The sequence below is a fragment of the Hippoglossus stenolepis genome, chromosome 2 (assembly GCF_022539355.2).
Source record: "Hippoglossus stenolepis isolate QCI-W04-F060 chromosome 2, HSTE1.2, whole genome shotgun sequence".
Lineage (NCBI taxonomy): Eukaryota > Metazoa > Chordata > Actinopteri > Pleuronectiformes > Pleuronectidae > Hippoglossus > Hippoglossus stenolepis.
Window position 1 is genome coordinate 23,068,439 of NC_061484.1, and position 16,491 is coordinate 23,084,929.

At 39.8% G+C, this 16,491-nt stretch overlaps 1 protein-coding gene across 3 annotated transcripts; it reads right to left on the reverse strand.

Moving 5' to 3' along the window:
* Positions 1-1,149: 1,149 nt before the first annotated feature.
* arfip1 (ADP-ribosylation factor interacting protein 1 (arfaptin 1)) lies at positions 1,150-15,730 on the reverse strand. Of its 3 annotated transcripts, XM_035176946.2 has the most exons (10): positions 15,464-15,730; positions 13,403-13,767; positions 8,606-8,707; positions 8,137-8,245; positions 7,477-7,578; positions 5,853-5,965; positions 5,336-5,557; positions 5,047-5,204; positions 4,026-4,200; positions 1,150-3,936 (listed from the first exon to the last, which is right to left on the reverse strand). In XM_035176946.2, the coding sequence occupies exons 2-10, from the start codon at positions 13,763-13,765 to the stop codon at positions 3,781-3,783; spliced, it is 1,500 nt and encodes a 499-aa protein (XP_035032837.1). In that variant the 5' UTR covers positions 13,766-13,767; positions 15,464-15,730; the 3' UTR covers positions 1,150-3,780. The 3 variants fall into 3 exon arrangements, with proteins under 3 accessions (XP_035032837.1, XP_035032852.1, XP_035032845.1); XM_035176961.2 differs by lacking the exon at positions 13,403-13,767 and having other exon boundaries at positions 15,464-15,729; XM_035176954.2 differs by lacking the exon at positions 7,477-7,578 and having other exon boundaries at positions 15,464-15,729.
* Positions 15,731-16,491: the final 761 nt, after the last annotated feature.

Sequence of the window (16,491 nt, forward strand, 5' to 3'; positions counted from 1 at the left end):
GCGCGCCACCCGCAGCTTGTGACCGCTGGTGCAAACACAAGTCATAACCTCTTATACCGCGATTACAGTGACCAGCATTGTCACGGTTTTCAGTATTGTTGTTAGAAATGTGCTGCAAATGTCCAAAAAACAAACAAACTATATTAATATCACCAAGTTTTACCTTGACACGATATATCTTATTAAAAATGATGAAAGTGTTTTTTTCATTTATCCAAGGTCAAAAACTTGTTATTTTCAAATGATTTGAAAAGAGAGAAAGACATTATAACTTAAAAGGAACTGAGATCTTAAGAAAAACAAGATTCAGAACCTAACTGATGGAACCTTGCATGACAGTGAAAGGTATCAGTTTATGGAACAATCTCTACACAGAAACTACAAAAATCCAAAACAAACATATGTAGAAAAATAAATTAAAGCCAGTATGATGAGAAAATATAATGAATTGTTAAAGTTTTGCTCTGTTGTGTCAGGTAAATCATTTTGTGAGCTTCTTTGAATGGTATAAAATGAATTGTAACTTAGGAACAGATAGAGGGGGATTGATGTGAGGCAATGTGTTGACCTGCAGCTATTTAAATGTTTTATTTTATCGAATTACTTGCTTTGTTAATTAATGTTTTATGAAAGAGAGAATATTGTTTTGTTTGGTCGATGAATGAAATAAACTAAAAATAAAAGTGCAGATGTCGATCCCAAATATCAGCATTTGTTAAACTCACGCACTTTGGGGACACTATGTTAGCATCTGTTAACTATGGCCAGAGATTACTAACAGTTCTCCTGCTGATACAGCCCCCACCTGCCAGCCGCTCCCTCCGCCATGTTTTCACAACACACATAACATTACAAAAAGGTTGCCTTTGATTTCAATCCTCAACCATTATGTCTTGTATGTGCCTTGGTATTGTTACAGTCCTTCAACGTTTCCACAATAACTACACGATGATTCTGATACAATTTTGAGATTGAATGCAGTGCATTTAGTATAATAAAGCTAAAAGTGTGCAAGGCAGTGTGTATTGTAAATTAATTTCATTGCTACGACTTTAAATATCCCTTGCTTCATATTTCTTTGTTGGCCCCTGGGTGTCACTTTCGAGCTACTACCATGAAAACCCAACAAAACAAAACCTCTGGAGACGCTTAAAGATAAGAAACTTTTATTTTCCCAAAGGTAACACAACATTCTGAATCTTTTTAAACTCACCAATTGTTAATGTTTCATTATTACAAAGGTAGAGATCCACTAGTACATAATAGTACTAGCACATCATTCTGAGGGTCTTCAGGGGAAAAAGAAAGAAACAAAGAACAAAGCCAAACGGCTGCATTGGTCAGAGACTACACACTCAAGGTAAAATAGAGAAAATTACAAATATATATATATATATATATATATATCCACCTATTTCCAGGAAACCAGAGATTGTTTTCCAAGGTTCACACTCTCACACTGCTACAGTGAGCCGTAGTAAAAGTACAAATCAACAAAGTGAGGATATGACATCCCCTTTGAAAAATATACTTTTATAAAGCCCAATGAAGGAAACCGTCAGCAGCACAGGCAAAGGATGCTGGTCTTTTTAAATTTTACAAAAGACAAACAAAGCTTCTCAGGTTATTTGTAATTTGGTTCACACCTTACATTTCATACAGTTCTTACAAGTTTTTTTCGTAATTAGTCTCAAATGCATAAATGTGCATGTGTGCAATATGGATAAATACCTTAAGAAACAGCATTTCATCAAATAGATTCTGACTTTCTACAGTTAATGGAGCATTTCCTATTAAAAACAAAACACAGCTATAATTTTGTTTCGTATGGAGCGTATAGACGTGATATAGGCTTTAAATATATCATTGGAGTGTGTGTGTTTGTGCGCGCGTTTGGTCCATTCTCTTCCATCGAGAGTTGGTCCTGAAAACTGGTAGTGACCGTGCCTGTTTCCGATTAAAAGACCAGTTAGCATGAAGGAGAGGAGCGGAACGAATTCATGAAATCAAGGCACGTTTCGTCACATAAGGCTGGTCCTTCATTTTCTCTGGAATTGAGGAGATTCAACACACTGGTTCAGTCATATGAAAATAGGGAATTTGTGACAACATGGGTTGTTCACACCTGACACGTCTCCACTCTATATACAAATCATTTCTGTTCGCAAAGACTGAATGTGTTCCTGTTTTTAACCACGGGGGGCAGCATTACACTTCCAATGTCTAGTCTGCCAAAACATAAGAGAATTACAATACACAATTTAGAAAACAGTCCCTGAATGCGTCCCAGACCACCCCCGAATCCGTCGGAACCATCAGTTGTCAATACATCACTTGGGTGCATTGGACCATTTTTTCCTGTGACACATGGTAATGCCACGTATGAAGAGGCTCATGATCATACAACACGTGGCATTCATTTTTGAACAGCCAAACTCTTAAATCTTAACTTAAAAGCAAGAGTTTGACACTTTGGGAAATATCTAAATCCTACTCCATAATTCTGTCTGTTAGCTTAGTTTAGCATGAAGACTGGAAACAGGGAAACCGTTTGCCCGCCTCTGTCCTGAGGTACAACCCCCTGCCCCACATAAAACCACAACTTGTTTTGTTTTTTATACACTTTGGTTTTTGTATTAGTGTCATTTAGAGGGTAGGGAGATGTTTGTAACCTTTGGACAGAGTCAGAATAGCTGTTTTCATCCTTTATGCTAAGCTAATCCTAACAAACCACGTGCTGGTTTTCATTAAAAGGTTCAGTGTGTAGAATTAAGTGACATCTAGTGGTGAAGTGTCATGTTGCAGCTGAATACCCCTCACCTCACCCTCCCCTTCCAAACATGGAAGAGAATCTGTGGTAGCCTGTGGTTTATTAAAAACTCAAAAGGTCTTTAGTTTGTCCAGTTTGGACTACTGTAAAAAACATGACCGCCTCCGTAGAGAGGACCCTGATGTAAATATAAAGGCTCCATTCTACAGTAAAGAAAACAACAATTTGTACAATTTAGAGGAAACACAAGTGAAAACATCACTTGGATCATTTTATATTCAATTTCTGCCAATAAATCCCTTTCACCCTAAATCGTACACACTGAACCTTTAAATGACGAATGTGAGATGGTGCTGATTCTACGCAAGAAAAGAAAATAGGCATATTTCCCCAAAATGTCAAACTATCACTTTATTCAGTGTTTGCTTGTAATCGATGATCAGTTTGCATTTGCATGATCCAGACATCTGAATGCAATTCCACCCCATTTATCACAACATGTGTCAAGGAAAATCTAATGTCTGTTGAGTAGGTAATCTTCCTTGATAAAGCATGCATCCTCATCTCAGTCTGCTGGTGAGAGGGATGTAAATAATGTGAATAAAAATGGCAGACGATGTTAATCTTGTAGCTGCCCGTACAGAGCCAGCATGTCCGCCGTGCTGGGATACAACATTCATAAGCTGGAATACAAAAAGACCACGAACAGTTTCCGGATGTGTTTACTGCAGCAACTCCTGTTCAACGTTTTCTTTTTTGTCAAACAGTATAAAAGTGCATTTCCTATGATTTGAAAAACATGTACAGCTGAAAGGAATTGTTTAAGAACAAGAGTAAAACAGATTGTGTATTTTTTTTTTGTTTTTGTTAAAAGATTTACAATTCAGAGATTTCAAAAGACAGTTGTAGAGTTGTAGTTGTAGAAGAGGGTTTCCTGTCGTTTGCTTTGTACAACTTGACATTTCCTGTCAAAACCCCAAACTGAGCCACTGTGGCTTTGAAAGGAGTGATTAGTGCTCTTCCAGCCAAGATGGACTGTCCCCACCTGGCATTTTCAACTTGATGTGGAACTGCTTGAGTGTCTGTTCCAGCTGCTGTTGGTTTCCAGCGTAGTATGCCGCTATGGCATTGTGGAACAAGATGAGCTGGTTGTGCAATACCTTCACCTGTTAGGGAGCCGGGGAAGGAAAAAGAGAGATTATGAGCAGATTTAACTTTGATGAAGATGATATACAGATTTTAGGCTCTAGCTGACCTTGTTCTCTTCCAGGAACTTGAGCTTGACAGAAACATCCTCTCGCATCCTCTCGTACTTCTCACGGTGGAGCTGGAACTGCTGCTGCGACAGCTCGATCTTGGGCATGGTGGTGGCATCACGGGGCCCCAAATTCAGCTCCTCCAAATCCGTGCGGTACGCGTCATACTCCACTCTGGGGAAGTGACAGAATTTAACACCATCAGAACCGTGTGTGTGTGTGTGTGTGTGTGTGTGTATTTACATCACAATATGTAAAGACACATGGAGAAGTGTTGCCAAACCCCCAATACATTACTAAGTGCAAGGTCACCAGAAATTCACCAATGACTAAAGTAACCTCTGCAGCCCAGCTCCAGTCCACAAGTTATATTATTTATAATATATATTATATATCCACAAGACATTTTTACATTGTTTTGACTATGGAAAGTCAATTAATATTCACATATTAACAATGTGTAAAGTGAAAATGATGCTCATGGTGAATTATCACCTGACTCTGCAGTTCCTCTTAGTTTTACTGAGCATTTTAATGTTATTCAGCTCGTTGTTTTAGTCTTGTTGTGCAATTTTCCTTTTTTGATTCAGTTTTATGGCTCTCATCAGTATTATTTATCAGAGATGGCAGATGTTTTTAGAGAAAAAGCTAAAAACTAATTGTACAACACCTGTCCAGCAACACAAGGTAGAAACAGAGTTGTCAACTAACTGGGAAAAAAAGAATTTAGCCAAAAATAGAGCGAAAGGGAGAATAATTATTCGACTTTTATACTTCAGCAGGAAACACTCCTCTGAAAGACTTATACTGTTATTCTATTGTCTGCTGATGTGCGGACGGTTTGCAACCACATTCATCAACTTTATAAAGATGATGATATTTACAGCTTGTTGCTTTGCCCCCAAGTAAACGAAAAAGATTAATCAAGGTAGATTTAAGTTTGATAGGCAGGCGTTTCTTTGACCAAGCACAGCTGGAAGAGACGGTTCTATAAAGTTAAAACATAATTGTGCACGTTACCTTGCTACTTCATACAGTTTGATAGTAATCATGGTGTCGTCGATTGTTTTGTCCACGAGTGTGTTCACACTGGCGATGAAGAAGGTGATGGCGCCCAGCAGGGTCTCTCCATTTTTGGACAAAAGCTTTTGGGTTTCAGCATTGAAACCAAACTCCTCCTGAAAAACACAATCAAACAGATGAACAGGAGTATTAGAGGTTAATAAAACTTTGAGTCAACTCTTTTGTTATCACTCATCACGAAACAAGATAGGTTAACGTATTAATGTATCAATAGATATGGACTCACATGGAGTTCTGGAGACTTGAGGCTGAGGTCAGCGAAGGCGTCGCCCAGCTGCCTCTGCGTCTGCATTATCTGGGACAGCTGATTGGCCAGCGTCTGAGCCAGCCTTATCACATTCTGGTACTTTCTCTTGTTGTCACGAAGGACTTCAATCTGAGCCTCCAGCTCCAGGTCGACGGTCCTCGAGCCCCGACCCAACTTCTCTGAGAGGATCTGCCTGGTACACTGCAGAGGAAAGGAGGCTGATTAACACACACGCTAACATTTTAGAATACTGTGGGTGACTGTGAGGAGTTTGTATTTGACTCAGGGGGGAGAAGGAGGTGACTGATAAAAGAATATATCAAAAGAACAAGCTGTAACAAATAAAGTCTAAGACAAGATATCAGTTTGGGATATAATTCACTTTGTCTGCCAACTTCCTACTTGACTGAGAGAAGATAAAGAGTGAGGCCAAGGCTGAGAAGAGTAACAGACTGAAGGAGGGACATAAAAATAAATCAAGGACAGGGAGGTTTACTTTATAAGTGTTGATGCTCCACTTTCTCACTAGGTCCAGTTTTTCCATGGCTGGGTTCTTTAAGTCTTCTGAAAGGACCAGGGCTCCAACGTTTGGCTGTGCATTCATTGCGCCTGGACAATTAAAAGTCATTCATTCATTTAGTTAGCGATTCAGTTAAAGGATTTGAAAGATAGAAAGCCTGTGGTGAAAATTAGGGGAAGTACATTTCAAGTTATTATCAAACCAGTGTCATTAGGGTTATCTTGTTGACACTGAAACTTCCACACAGAACAAATTAAAAGGCATTAGAGAACACGGGGGACATATGTGATTATTCAAATCAAAATGAGAATAGAATTAGTCACAATAACCCACTTTGAATGTGCTAACAATTGCAGCAAAAATGTTGGGCACAGAGGGAAAGAGATGGAGTCCTGAAACTGACGAACTGTAGGTAAGGGTTATCTGACAGAAAATGTGTAGCCAACTTCTGGTTCGATCCCCGACTCCTCCAGTCTGCATGGAGAAGTGTCCATGGGCAAGACACTAAACGCATAGATTGCCCTGACGATTGTGCCGGCAGTTTGTGAATGGTGTGTGATAGAGGAGCACTGCGTATAGAAACGTATGAATGTGTGTGAATGGCTAAATGCTTTGAGTGGTTGATATAAGACTGGATTGTGCCACATAAATACAAGACATTTACTGTTTAATAATAGCTATAAAAAGCTGTAATTGTAGCGTCAACAATTTGATACTTACAGTTGACAAGCTAATGCTTCTCTTCATTAGGCTGGACCACATTTATCAAGTTAATTAGTTGTTTATTAATCAGTCTCTTTTCTCATCGTGTCAAACAATCTAAACTAAAAACTTTACAATTTTTTTTACTTACCTAACAAACTTTTTAGTAATTCCTGGTCAAAGTCCTCCACCAAAGCTCAAGTCTACTAAGCTAAACTTTAAACTCCTCAGCTATAAGAGTTGTATAGGGATGCTATAGAAGTATGAAGCATATAACTGATTAACAGCATCTAGCCTGAAGCTTTAGAACAGACCTTATAGCATGTGTTTAGCAACTTCAGTTAAGTTGTGTTACCAACTGATAGTGGTAACATTTTTAATTTGTTCATGTTTTAAATGATGTTATTTACATTTATCTTTCTTTTGTCCAACCTTTTACCACATTAAGTCAGTTTCGGTTCCCCACAGACTTTGGGTGCCAACTTTTGCGAGGACAAAGGTTGCAAGCAGGAAAACCCACTGAGATTATACGTGAAAGCAGTTTTCTTTCCAAGCAGAGCCAATGCTTTAGGCATCAAGAAGTTGCATCGAATCTAGAAATAGTGATGTCTAGATCTTAGAAAAATGACTCTAAGGAGAATATAAACACTTAAAATTAGCAGGTGCAAAGCAGACAAACTACTTCTATTAGCCCAGATTTATGCAATGGCAACGTTTGCAGAGCCAATAAACAAGAAAGGGGGAGAGGACAGGTTTGATTCTGAATGGAGCGCAGCCTGTGGGAACAAGGAGAAGGTAAGAAACCGATGAAAGCCAAGAAAGGTCCAGTAGATTGTGGTTAATTTAGTGTGCAGATGGTGATGATTCAGTATCATCTCGTTCATACTCCTGCGGGTACCTTGCTCAGCCTGACTATCGCTGGAAGAGCGCGCCAGGCGCCCGGCAACAGCCGAGCTGGGAGCTACAGGTGCCACAGGAGACGTGGGCAGGCTTGCTGACCCTGGGAGATATTCAGAGTTATGATTCATTAGTATGTCACTCTCCCTCCTACACAAGCGTAAGGGGGAAATTTGTCATTGGTGTTGATTTCCTGTGCGTTTTATTAATATAGCAGCTCTCCCCATGTCGCAGAGTGACCGTTTTCATTAACAAAAGCCTTCCTCGTTCTGTGTAAATAACATGGAAAATAGCCATGGCAACCCTGTGGTAAAATGGTCAACAACAGCTTGCTGCTCTATGAGGAGACTTTTATTTGCATTTGTAATAAGGGCGTGATGATGAAAAGGAAAGGGGGGTTAAAGCCTGGAGATCAGAGGAAACTCATTATTTTCAATTGGATGTCCACCTTTACAAATTCAAATGTCGGTCCTTTTAAATTTCACACAGATAAAAAAAAAAAAATATGTAGAGCCACAGGGAGAAAGATGGCCTGTAAACACTGAATGGTGCAAATAACAAATAAAACCTGAGAGTTTATAATGAGCTGCTGCATCTTAAAAAAAGTCAGTGAGACAAAAACAAAACTCAGACAATCATATTGAAAATGAAGAGTTTTTACCTTTGTATGGTCCTGATTCAATGATGCCCTCTGTTGTTGAAGCAAAGTTGCTGGAGGAGACACAGGACTCTGAGAAGTTGAGAGCACCAGGGCCACCAGGGTAAGGGTCCTATGACAAATTCAAACAGAGGTTGTATTAACAGGTTTAGTGGTTGCGTGCAGACACTCAGGAATGACATGGAAAAGGTGAACTTTTTATATTTGTGATCCACCAATATTTATATTTTCCTTTTTTAACATAAAACAATTTTTTCATTTTCTATATTAAAGGTTTGTATTATTGGTTGTATTTGATACAGATAGTGGTACTTTTGTTACTTGTTGTTTGCACGGTTAATTAAGTGTGGAGTACACACAGTACTCACTGTTGTTTTTTAAGACATCGTCTTCCAACCTGACGACCTTGAGGACCTATTCAAGGTTTTGCTTGTGAGTACATGTTCTGAAAAGTCTCTAAATAAACTCTTACCCTCTGGAATACTGTCTCTGGGCTCTGATCCAGGTCTCCATTGCTGGTGACTGGAATCTCAGCGGCTGAGCTTCTATGGGACTCCTCAGCCATCGTGCTTTCCTGTCAGGGGGGAGGTGAAATGAAGCAGGTTATTGCTCAAACCTTCCTGCTGACAACCTGAGGACAGCTCACCATTATGAAAACAGGACTCAGGGTCCACTAGTAGGACACAGTAGCTGTGGACTGCCACCTTGTGGACACTGTCCACAGTGGAAGTTTTTGCTCTGGGCCAATAAATCCTGAGAACAAAAGGAAGGTACAAAACTCCTCAATTTGAAGATATGACCATTTTACTTCTCTAACAGCAATATGGATACAATGAAACCACACAAAAAAACGTTATTATTTAGGATTATAATTCCTAAAAATATTGTAATAACATCACATATATTAAAATTTAAGATTTGCAGCTAAATTGTCCAATCCCAGCAAATTACAGTAAAAATGTACCCTCTGGCCCAAACCCATCCTCTTTCAATTGTTTTTTTCATTCATTTGCGGGACAGGATGAGCGGCTTAGTGAGGTTTCAGTTCGTTATGTTTCATCATTACAGCATTTCACAGTGTATGTAGTTCTTGTGAAACAACTGACATTGAATTTCAACTGTCTTCTAGTTTACAGAGCTGTGAGATTATTTAACTAAACATCAAATATCTGAGTAAGAGCCTGTCGCCCTTCTCAACCTTTACAGTATTGTCACACATCTTATGTTACAAGTGCCATGATGTGTATATTACACCACACACACAAGAAGCTACGCAATAAGCTAGTTATTTCTGACATTTGCTGTTCTCCATAGCGATGCTTCAGACAGACAACACAGGTTTACGCTTGTATTCTTGTCAGCACTTCTGTTCTGAAGGGACATCAGTTATTTAAAATCACATTAAAATGTTTCATTCTGTCATTTATGGTCTAATTTGGAAAATCTTGTGCTACAGGATCCTGCAAAAGACAAAACTCTCCATATATAATATAACTGAAAATCATATGGACTGTCTTTCCCTGTGGATTAATATGTAACAGTGACACGGTGGCTGGCTAGCTGCTCATTAACATGTCTCCTAGCGAGCCAAAGGGTGGAGACAACAGTTTGTGACCACATGAGTTTTGTTCAGGCTGTAAAGAACTGGCTGCCCGTTGCTGCAGGCTGAAAATACAGCTGTGCTACTTTTAGTAAATTTCTTTTGGATCTAATCACTGTGGACTTGAGATCTAGGCCACTTATCTAATCACTATAGAGTTTTGCATGTGAGCATTGAAGGGTCACACAAGCTGGTAAATGTGGAATAATGATACACCACTGAATTGCTTTATTTTAATGATCAATAAATCTTAAGTCCCTTAGAAACAGTTCCTTCCTCTATGGACTTCAACCGGTGTGTAAATAATTTAAACGGCTACCAGATCACCAGGTAACAAGATCCAGGTCTCGTCTAAACTGACTGACTGACTGACTGACTGGTTTCACTGTGCAGATAAATAAGTAAGTTTAAATAATATGTTAAATCTCCCACATTTACTTAGTTAATTTAGTAATTTATGTCTTAAATGACCAAAAGATATAAATCCTTGCAGTTCTGGGCACAAACATTGGATTCTAAAATGGAGTGTGAAAGAATACAATAATCCTAGTACACGTAAACCCCACAAACTTCTGTAAATACACAGGGGAACACAACATTTTAATTATATTTTACAGTTAAATTAATAGAAAACATATAATGATAATCTATTATATTAAGATAAAGATTATCTTAAATTATTTCCATAATGTTTGAGATACAAAAATTCAATAATCACAGTAATCATTCCGATAAGGTTGATAACAATGAATATCAAAATGATTATATAATTTCTTTCAAATTAAAAGACCTATTCTTGCTCCTGAGTGAAGGTTGTGGTCTTAAACTCTCAGAGAATTACGGATATTATATCGATATATATTGGACTTTTGTTTTCATGATTGATAATAACATGAAACATGACTAAATAAGAAAGGGTTAAACTGGTCGTGGATGAGAAGGCTGGACGTGAGGAAGCTGAGTGACTGGATGTTTTCCTTCTTGTGAGTCAAAATAATATTTCTTTAAAGCCAAGATCTACAACCAAAGATTTCTGATATGTCAGACATGTTCTAAGGACTTGGAATATGCCCAACCAGAATATAACGTACTAAAAGAGCAAAGTCAAGGCCTATTAAATAATTCTCAAGACAAAGACTTTACTTTGTCTATTGTCGTGTGGCAGACATAAATACTTAAAGGCCACACGACGCCCGCAGGCAGGCAGGAAGCTCAGACATGCACTACTAGGCCTGTCCACCCACGTAATGCAGAGACAGACAGACTCCTGCCTGATAGTCCTCTCTGACACCAAGTTTAAACAGATTGTCAGACAGAGGCACATCTCTGGTTACCTGCATTTAAAAAAAGGTGTAAATAAAGGCAGATTGTAACCAACATTTGCTGACCCTGTTTTTTTTCCTCTTCATTTAGCTACAGCTGAACCATAACTATCCACAAATCTGGATTTCAGTGTCATAAAGCATTATGGAACTAATTCAGTCATGGATCCACAGAGGATCAGGGCTCTGAGCCAAAATGATCCCACCCACCATCTGCAAACATTCTACAGGAAAGCCTGCTAACAGTGTTGGCCCAGTGGATCAGGGAAGGTAGTTAAGTGGCTGAAAGTTAATCAGGCGTATGTAAGGGCAAGGTATGGCATGTCATGGTTTGCCATTCCCTGCAGTTCAGTATCCTGGATACAAGCTAACCTGACGTGAGAGGGAGGGATCGAGGGATAACAACAATTGTGCAATTAGCTGTGTCAGCCAAAGAGGAGAAAGAAAAGCCTCATCTTGCCTCCCGAGCTGGATTCTCACTGCAAACGTGTTGGAAGTAGAATTCAGAATGGATGGATATATATCTGGATAACAACTGTGCTACATTTAGGGCTATTAAAAGAAGAGGGTTAAACAAAAAAAAGGAGTTTCTCTGTTTGAAATATATGCAATCTGCTCTGCAATACAGGCTCTGGGCTCCGAGCCTGAGGAGTCACACGTTCCAATAACACAAGAAATGTGGGACTGCCTGAGAATGTGCAGTCAGGAATCCAAATCCATCGCACTTTGCCAACCATGTGACTGTTAGCATGTACAATTCAAGGGCTCTGTACACACCGTACGTACAAATAGGAACTATTATGAGGAAATGGGATCATTTACATCATGTGTTTTTTCACTTACACACAAAGTAAGCGTATGGCTTTAGAAGAGGGTATACTTACTAGCAGCAGGAATCATGAATATTATAACCAACAACTAATGTCTCAATGTCTCAAATACATCATAGAAATACATACTGTATACACTCATTGAGCACTTTATTAGGAACATGTGCAGCAGTGCAATGAATAAAGTCACTAAATGTGGTGTGATGGATCTGGGCCAATTTGATTGTTTCTGAAACTGCTCATCTGGGATTTTCATGGAGAGTTAAAAAAGCTTTAGCTTAGAATGGTCTGAAATATCATTCATTGAGTAGCAGCTCTGTGGACAGAAACGCTTTGGTGATAATGAGGTCGGATGAGAATAGCCAGACTGGTTGGAGTTGACAGAAAGGCAATGGTGACTCAGATAACCAATCTTTACAACTGTGGCGGGCAGCAAAGCATCTTAGATATGTCGAAACCTGAGGCAAATGAGCTGCAAAAGCAGGAGACCACATCGGGTTCTACTCCTGTCAGCCAAGAACACAAATCTGTGGCTGCAATGGGCACAGCTTAACTAAAACGGGACAATTAAGACTGGAAAACATATCCTGGTCTGAAGAATTGTGATATCTCCTGGGACAAACAGACAGTATCTGGCATCGACAGCATGTATGTGTAGGCTGGTAGTCATGGTGGTGTAATGGTGTTTGGGATATTTTCTTGGCAACTTAATATAAATCAATCATTGTTTGAATGCCACAGCCTCTCGGAGTGTAATTGCTGACCATGTGCATCACTTTACGGCCATCTTTATCTTTTAATGGCTACTGCCAGCATCGTAATGCACCAAGTATTGGTTTCATGAACCTGACACTGAGTTCACTGTATTTTAGTTGTCTCCCCAGTCACCAGACCTGAATCCAAAGGAAAGTTTTTTGGATGTGGTAGAACAGAAGAATGTGCAGCTGACAAATCTGGAAAAATCTGGCCCAGAATGTCAAGGGATCGTTTCCAGCATCCTGTGGAAGCAATGCCACGAAGAATTGAGGCTGATTTGAGAGCAAAAAGGGAGGAACTTCCCATTATGGCGTTCCTAATAAAGTGCTTGGTGAGTGTATTTTTTGCATAATGATAGAAATAAGAAATAACTTTCAGGAAAGCCAGCGTAATACAAAGCCAATAAACTGAGCAAAGCTTAGATTATCCCCAAACACATACGGAACATCACAGACACTTAGAATCAGCGAGAAAGCCACCAACTGCACCGAGAGCAACAACGACACCAACTATCTCTCTTAAAACCTCCAGCAAAGCAGAATGGAATCTGAAACACCACTACCAACACAAACAAAAGGCGAAAACACACACACACACACTCCTCAGGGCTATAAGTCAGGTTCATGTTGTTGATTGTATCATATAAAGCTTCAGAACAAAAGAGACCACCACCAACACAGCAAATCAAGATCACAACAGCCACATGAACAGGTGCGCTGCAAGGAAGAGCTAGAAAGCTAAAGCTGGAAGATAAATATCACCTTTGTTTCAGTGTCAGAATCTCCGCTTTCCTCTGGCGCCTCAGCTGTTTCACCATGATGATTTGTCACGTGCCCCCCCGTGTCTACACTGACAGACTGATGTGCAGCATCAGCATCCCTGTGAGTCACCACGCACTCCTTCTGAATGTCCTCGTCACTCTTTTCTGCATTTTCCTCACCGCTGTCAATCGGGATGTCGTACAGCACCTCATCAGTGCAAGCTTTTCCCCTACTGTCGTCTACGCTCTCCTGTCTCTCATCCTCACTCAAGCTCTCCTCTGCCTTGTCAGTCTCTTCACTTTCCATCCGGGGGGTCTCAGCTGAGGTCCTCCCCGATTCAGCCTCAAGACTAACTTCAGACATACCTGAAAACAGACAGACAGGAGGGTGTGAATGAGTCCTACTGAGCTGGCTGACTGCTACTAGTGCACTACTACCCAGGACCCAGTCGTGTACATTTATGTTTATCATTACATCCATTCATTCAGCTGAGCATCTGCTTTTCTGAAAGATAAATCCCTGTTTAACAACCCTTACTGCTCATAGGACGTATTCCCAGAATCCTCAAAGAAAGAAAACTAGGCTGCTGCTTGAACAAAAACTTTGTTAACCTGTCTGACCAGTTTTCTATTTTTATAATGGTACGTAGACATGACATATATACTGGTTCCTTTTTTACAGAACAAGAAAAGTACAGTGAAAGTTACATGTCCATCGAGAAATGTAACTGAGTAGAAAACTTTTTCAATTGACATTCCTCTAACAGGGTTATCTGTTGGTTGTTGATTATCATAGATACATCTGCACAGTACTTATTCCCAGGCACCCATACATTAAACAAATAATTGTACACACTCATACATTTATGCATTCAAAATAGATGGGAAATTTAACTGTGGTTTCCATTGTGCAAATAACACAAGGTGTTCTACCATTTCCTGCTAACATGTTTATTTGGTTGAGTTCAGAAAAGCAGATACTTGGCTGTGCCACTAAGATTTTAATGATGATGCAGGAGAGACCCAAACTGAGGCTTTAGTACAAACCCCAGCATCTGCAAGGGAGCTGAAAAAACTCAAATGGGTCATAAAGGAAAAACAGAATGAAGAGGCGACTATTTAAGCTACATACCAACCAGAAATCACACAAATTGGTTATTTCTACTCAACTAACCTAAGCACATGTCAGATCCTTGAACACCGTATGTGCCCGGTCGTATCCTGAGGCCATTTCTCAAGGTCCCGGCTGAGGACAAGAGGTGACCGGGCGTTTTCTATCGGGTGCTCCCACTCTTTGAAACAATATCCCTCCTTGTTCTCTTTTAAATCTCTCTTAAAGACACATTCTTATTAATGTGCCGTCTATTGTAATGTGTGTGATCATCAAAATGCTATTGTTTGCTTTTTGTGGTAGTGCACAGGTTTTTATCAGTTTGCAAAAAAAAACATTTGCTTTCTGGAGTTTGTGCTTTGCAAATAAACCCGAACTGTACATTTTCCAAGCTTCCATCAATAATCGATATGTAAAGACAGGTAGTCTGCAGTCCCTTTGGAGGATGTGAAGTGATTGAAGTGGTTTTCATCTCTCTGCGGGGAAACAAGTTTATCTTGTGGTTACAGAGTTATTACCGTAAAGAGGAAGCTGACACGTGTAAAACTTTACAGCTGCTGGAACATGACAAGTGGGGAACTGCGATGTCAGGTGAATTACCTGTTGCAGCAGAGTCACGTGACTGAGCAGGTCGTCCAGAAGTACTAACGATACTTGTTTTAAATGCAGTACACGGTGTAGTACTGAAGGATGGAGGATACACGGATGTACTGCAAACACTCAACAGACCTACGTGTGGCTTCGCCTCTCTGTGTTAGCTTAACGCCGACCACTCATCCGAGTTCACAGAGCCATTGACCGTGTTGTTAGCTAACGTGGCTAATGTGACCAACTCCCGGGAGACTTCATTAAAAAAAACTAACTTTACATGTTTAGAGTCATCTCCCTGTTTGGAAAAAGCTGCACAACTCTTTGCATACAAGGAAATGGCGATGCCGAAAAAAACTTTACCTGTGTGTGCGGCCGTGGCTAACTCTGTAGCACTGTTAGCCGTTAGCAGCGGTTCACTGGGTCCCTCCTCGGTGTCGTGGCGCCGCCGAACGTGTCGCTGCTGTCGCCTGTTGTCAATGTAAACACTCGCTCGGGACAAACTACAAAGTTATCCTCGGAGGAGCGTCGCTCTCCAGCAGCTCAGCGGACTCGCGGTTTGAACCCCGGAAGACTGAGCCACTGTGTACGGGGGCCCTCGGCTGTCATCCGAGGCGAACTGCATCATATGCTGGACGCGCGCTCCCCCTGCTGGTTCATGGAGCTGCATGCACTTAGATGGATGGATGGACAGACAGACAGAAAGACAGACAGAAAGACAGACAGATAGATAGACAGACAAGATAGACAGAAAGATAGATAGATAGATAGATAGACAGACAGACAGACAGACAGATAGACAGACAGACAGACAGACAGAAGATAGATAGATAGATAGATAGATATATAGATAGATGGATAGATAGATAGATAGATAGATAGATAGATAGATAGATAGATAGAGATAGTATGTATTATATAATATTTCCCTTTTTTATCCTCAAAAATATTCGAAATGTAATGACATTATATATTATTTTGGGACATTTTCAGAAGTCCATGTTTGAAAGACCTTTAATTTGTCTGCATGTGATGTCTGGGGTTTTATTCAAGAATATTTATATTTATAGGAATTTTGTCCATGAACTCTGTGCAATGTCAATAACAATAATCTATCAATCTTGCAGCCTGCCTAAGGAGACAAGGCTCAGTGACTAATTTTAAATCACTTCTTAAAACCCATATTTATAGACTTACTTTCATGTAATGTGTTTTTACTGTTTGTAAACTTTGATTGTTATTTCTCTTACATGCTCTTTTCTTGCTTTGCTGTCAAAGCGCTTTGTAAACTCTCTTTTTAAAAAGTTGTATATAAATAAAGTTCATTATTATTGTTTTTAATTGGGTGACAAATCCAGCCACAAACTCCATTTCCCAGAAGCCCCCGGGTG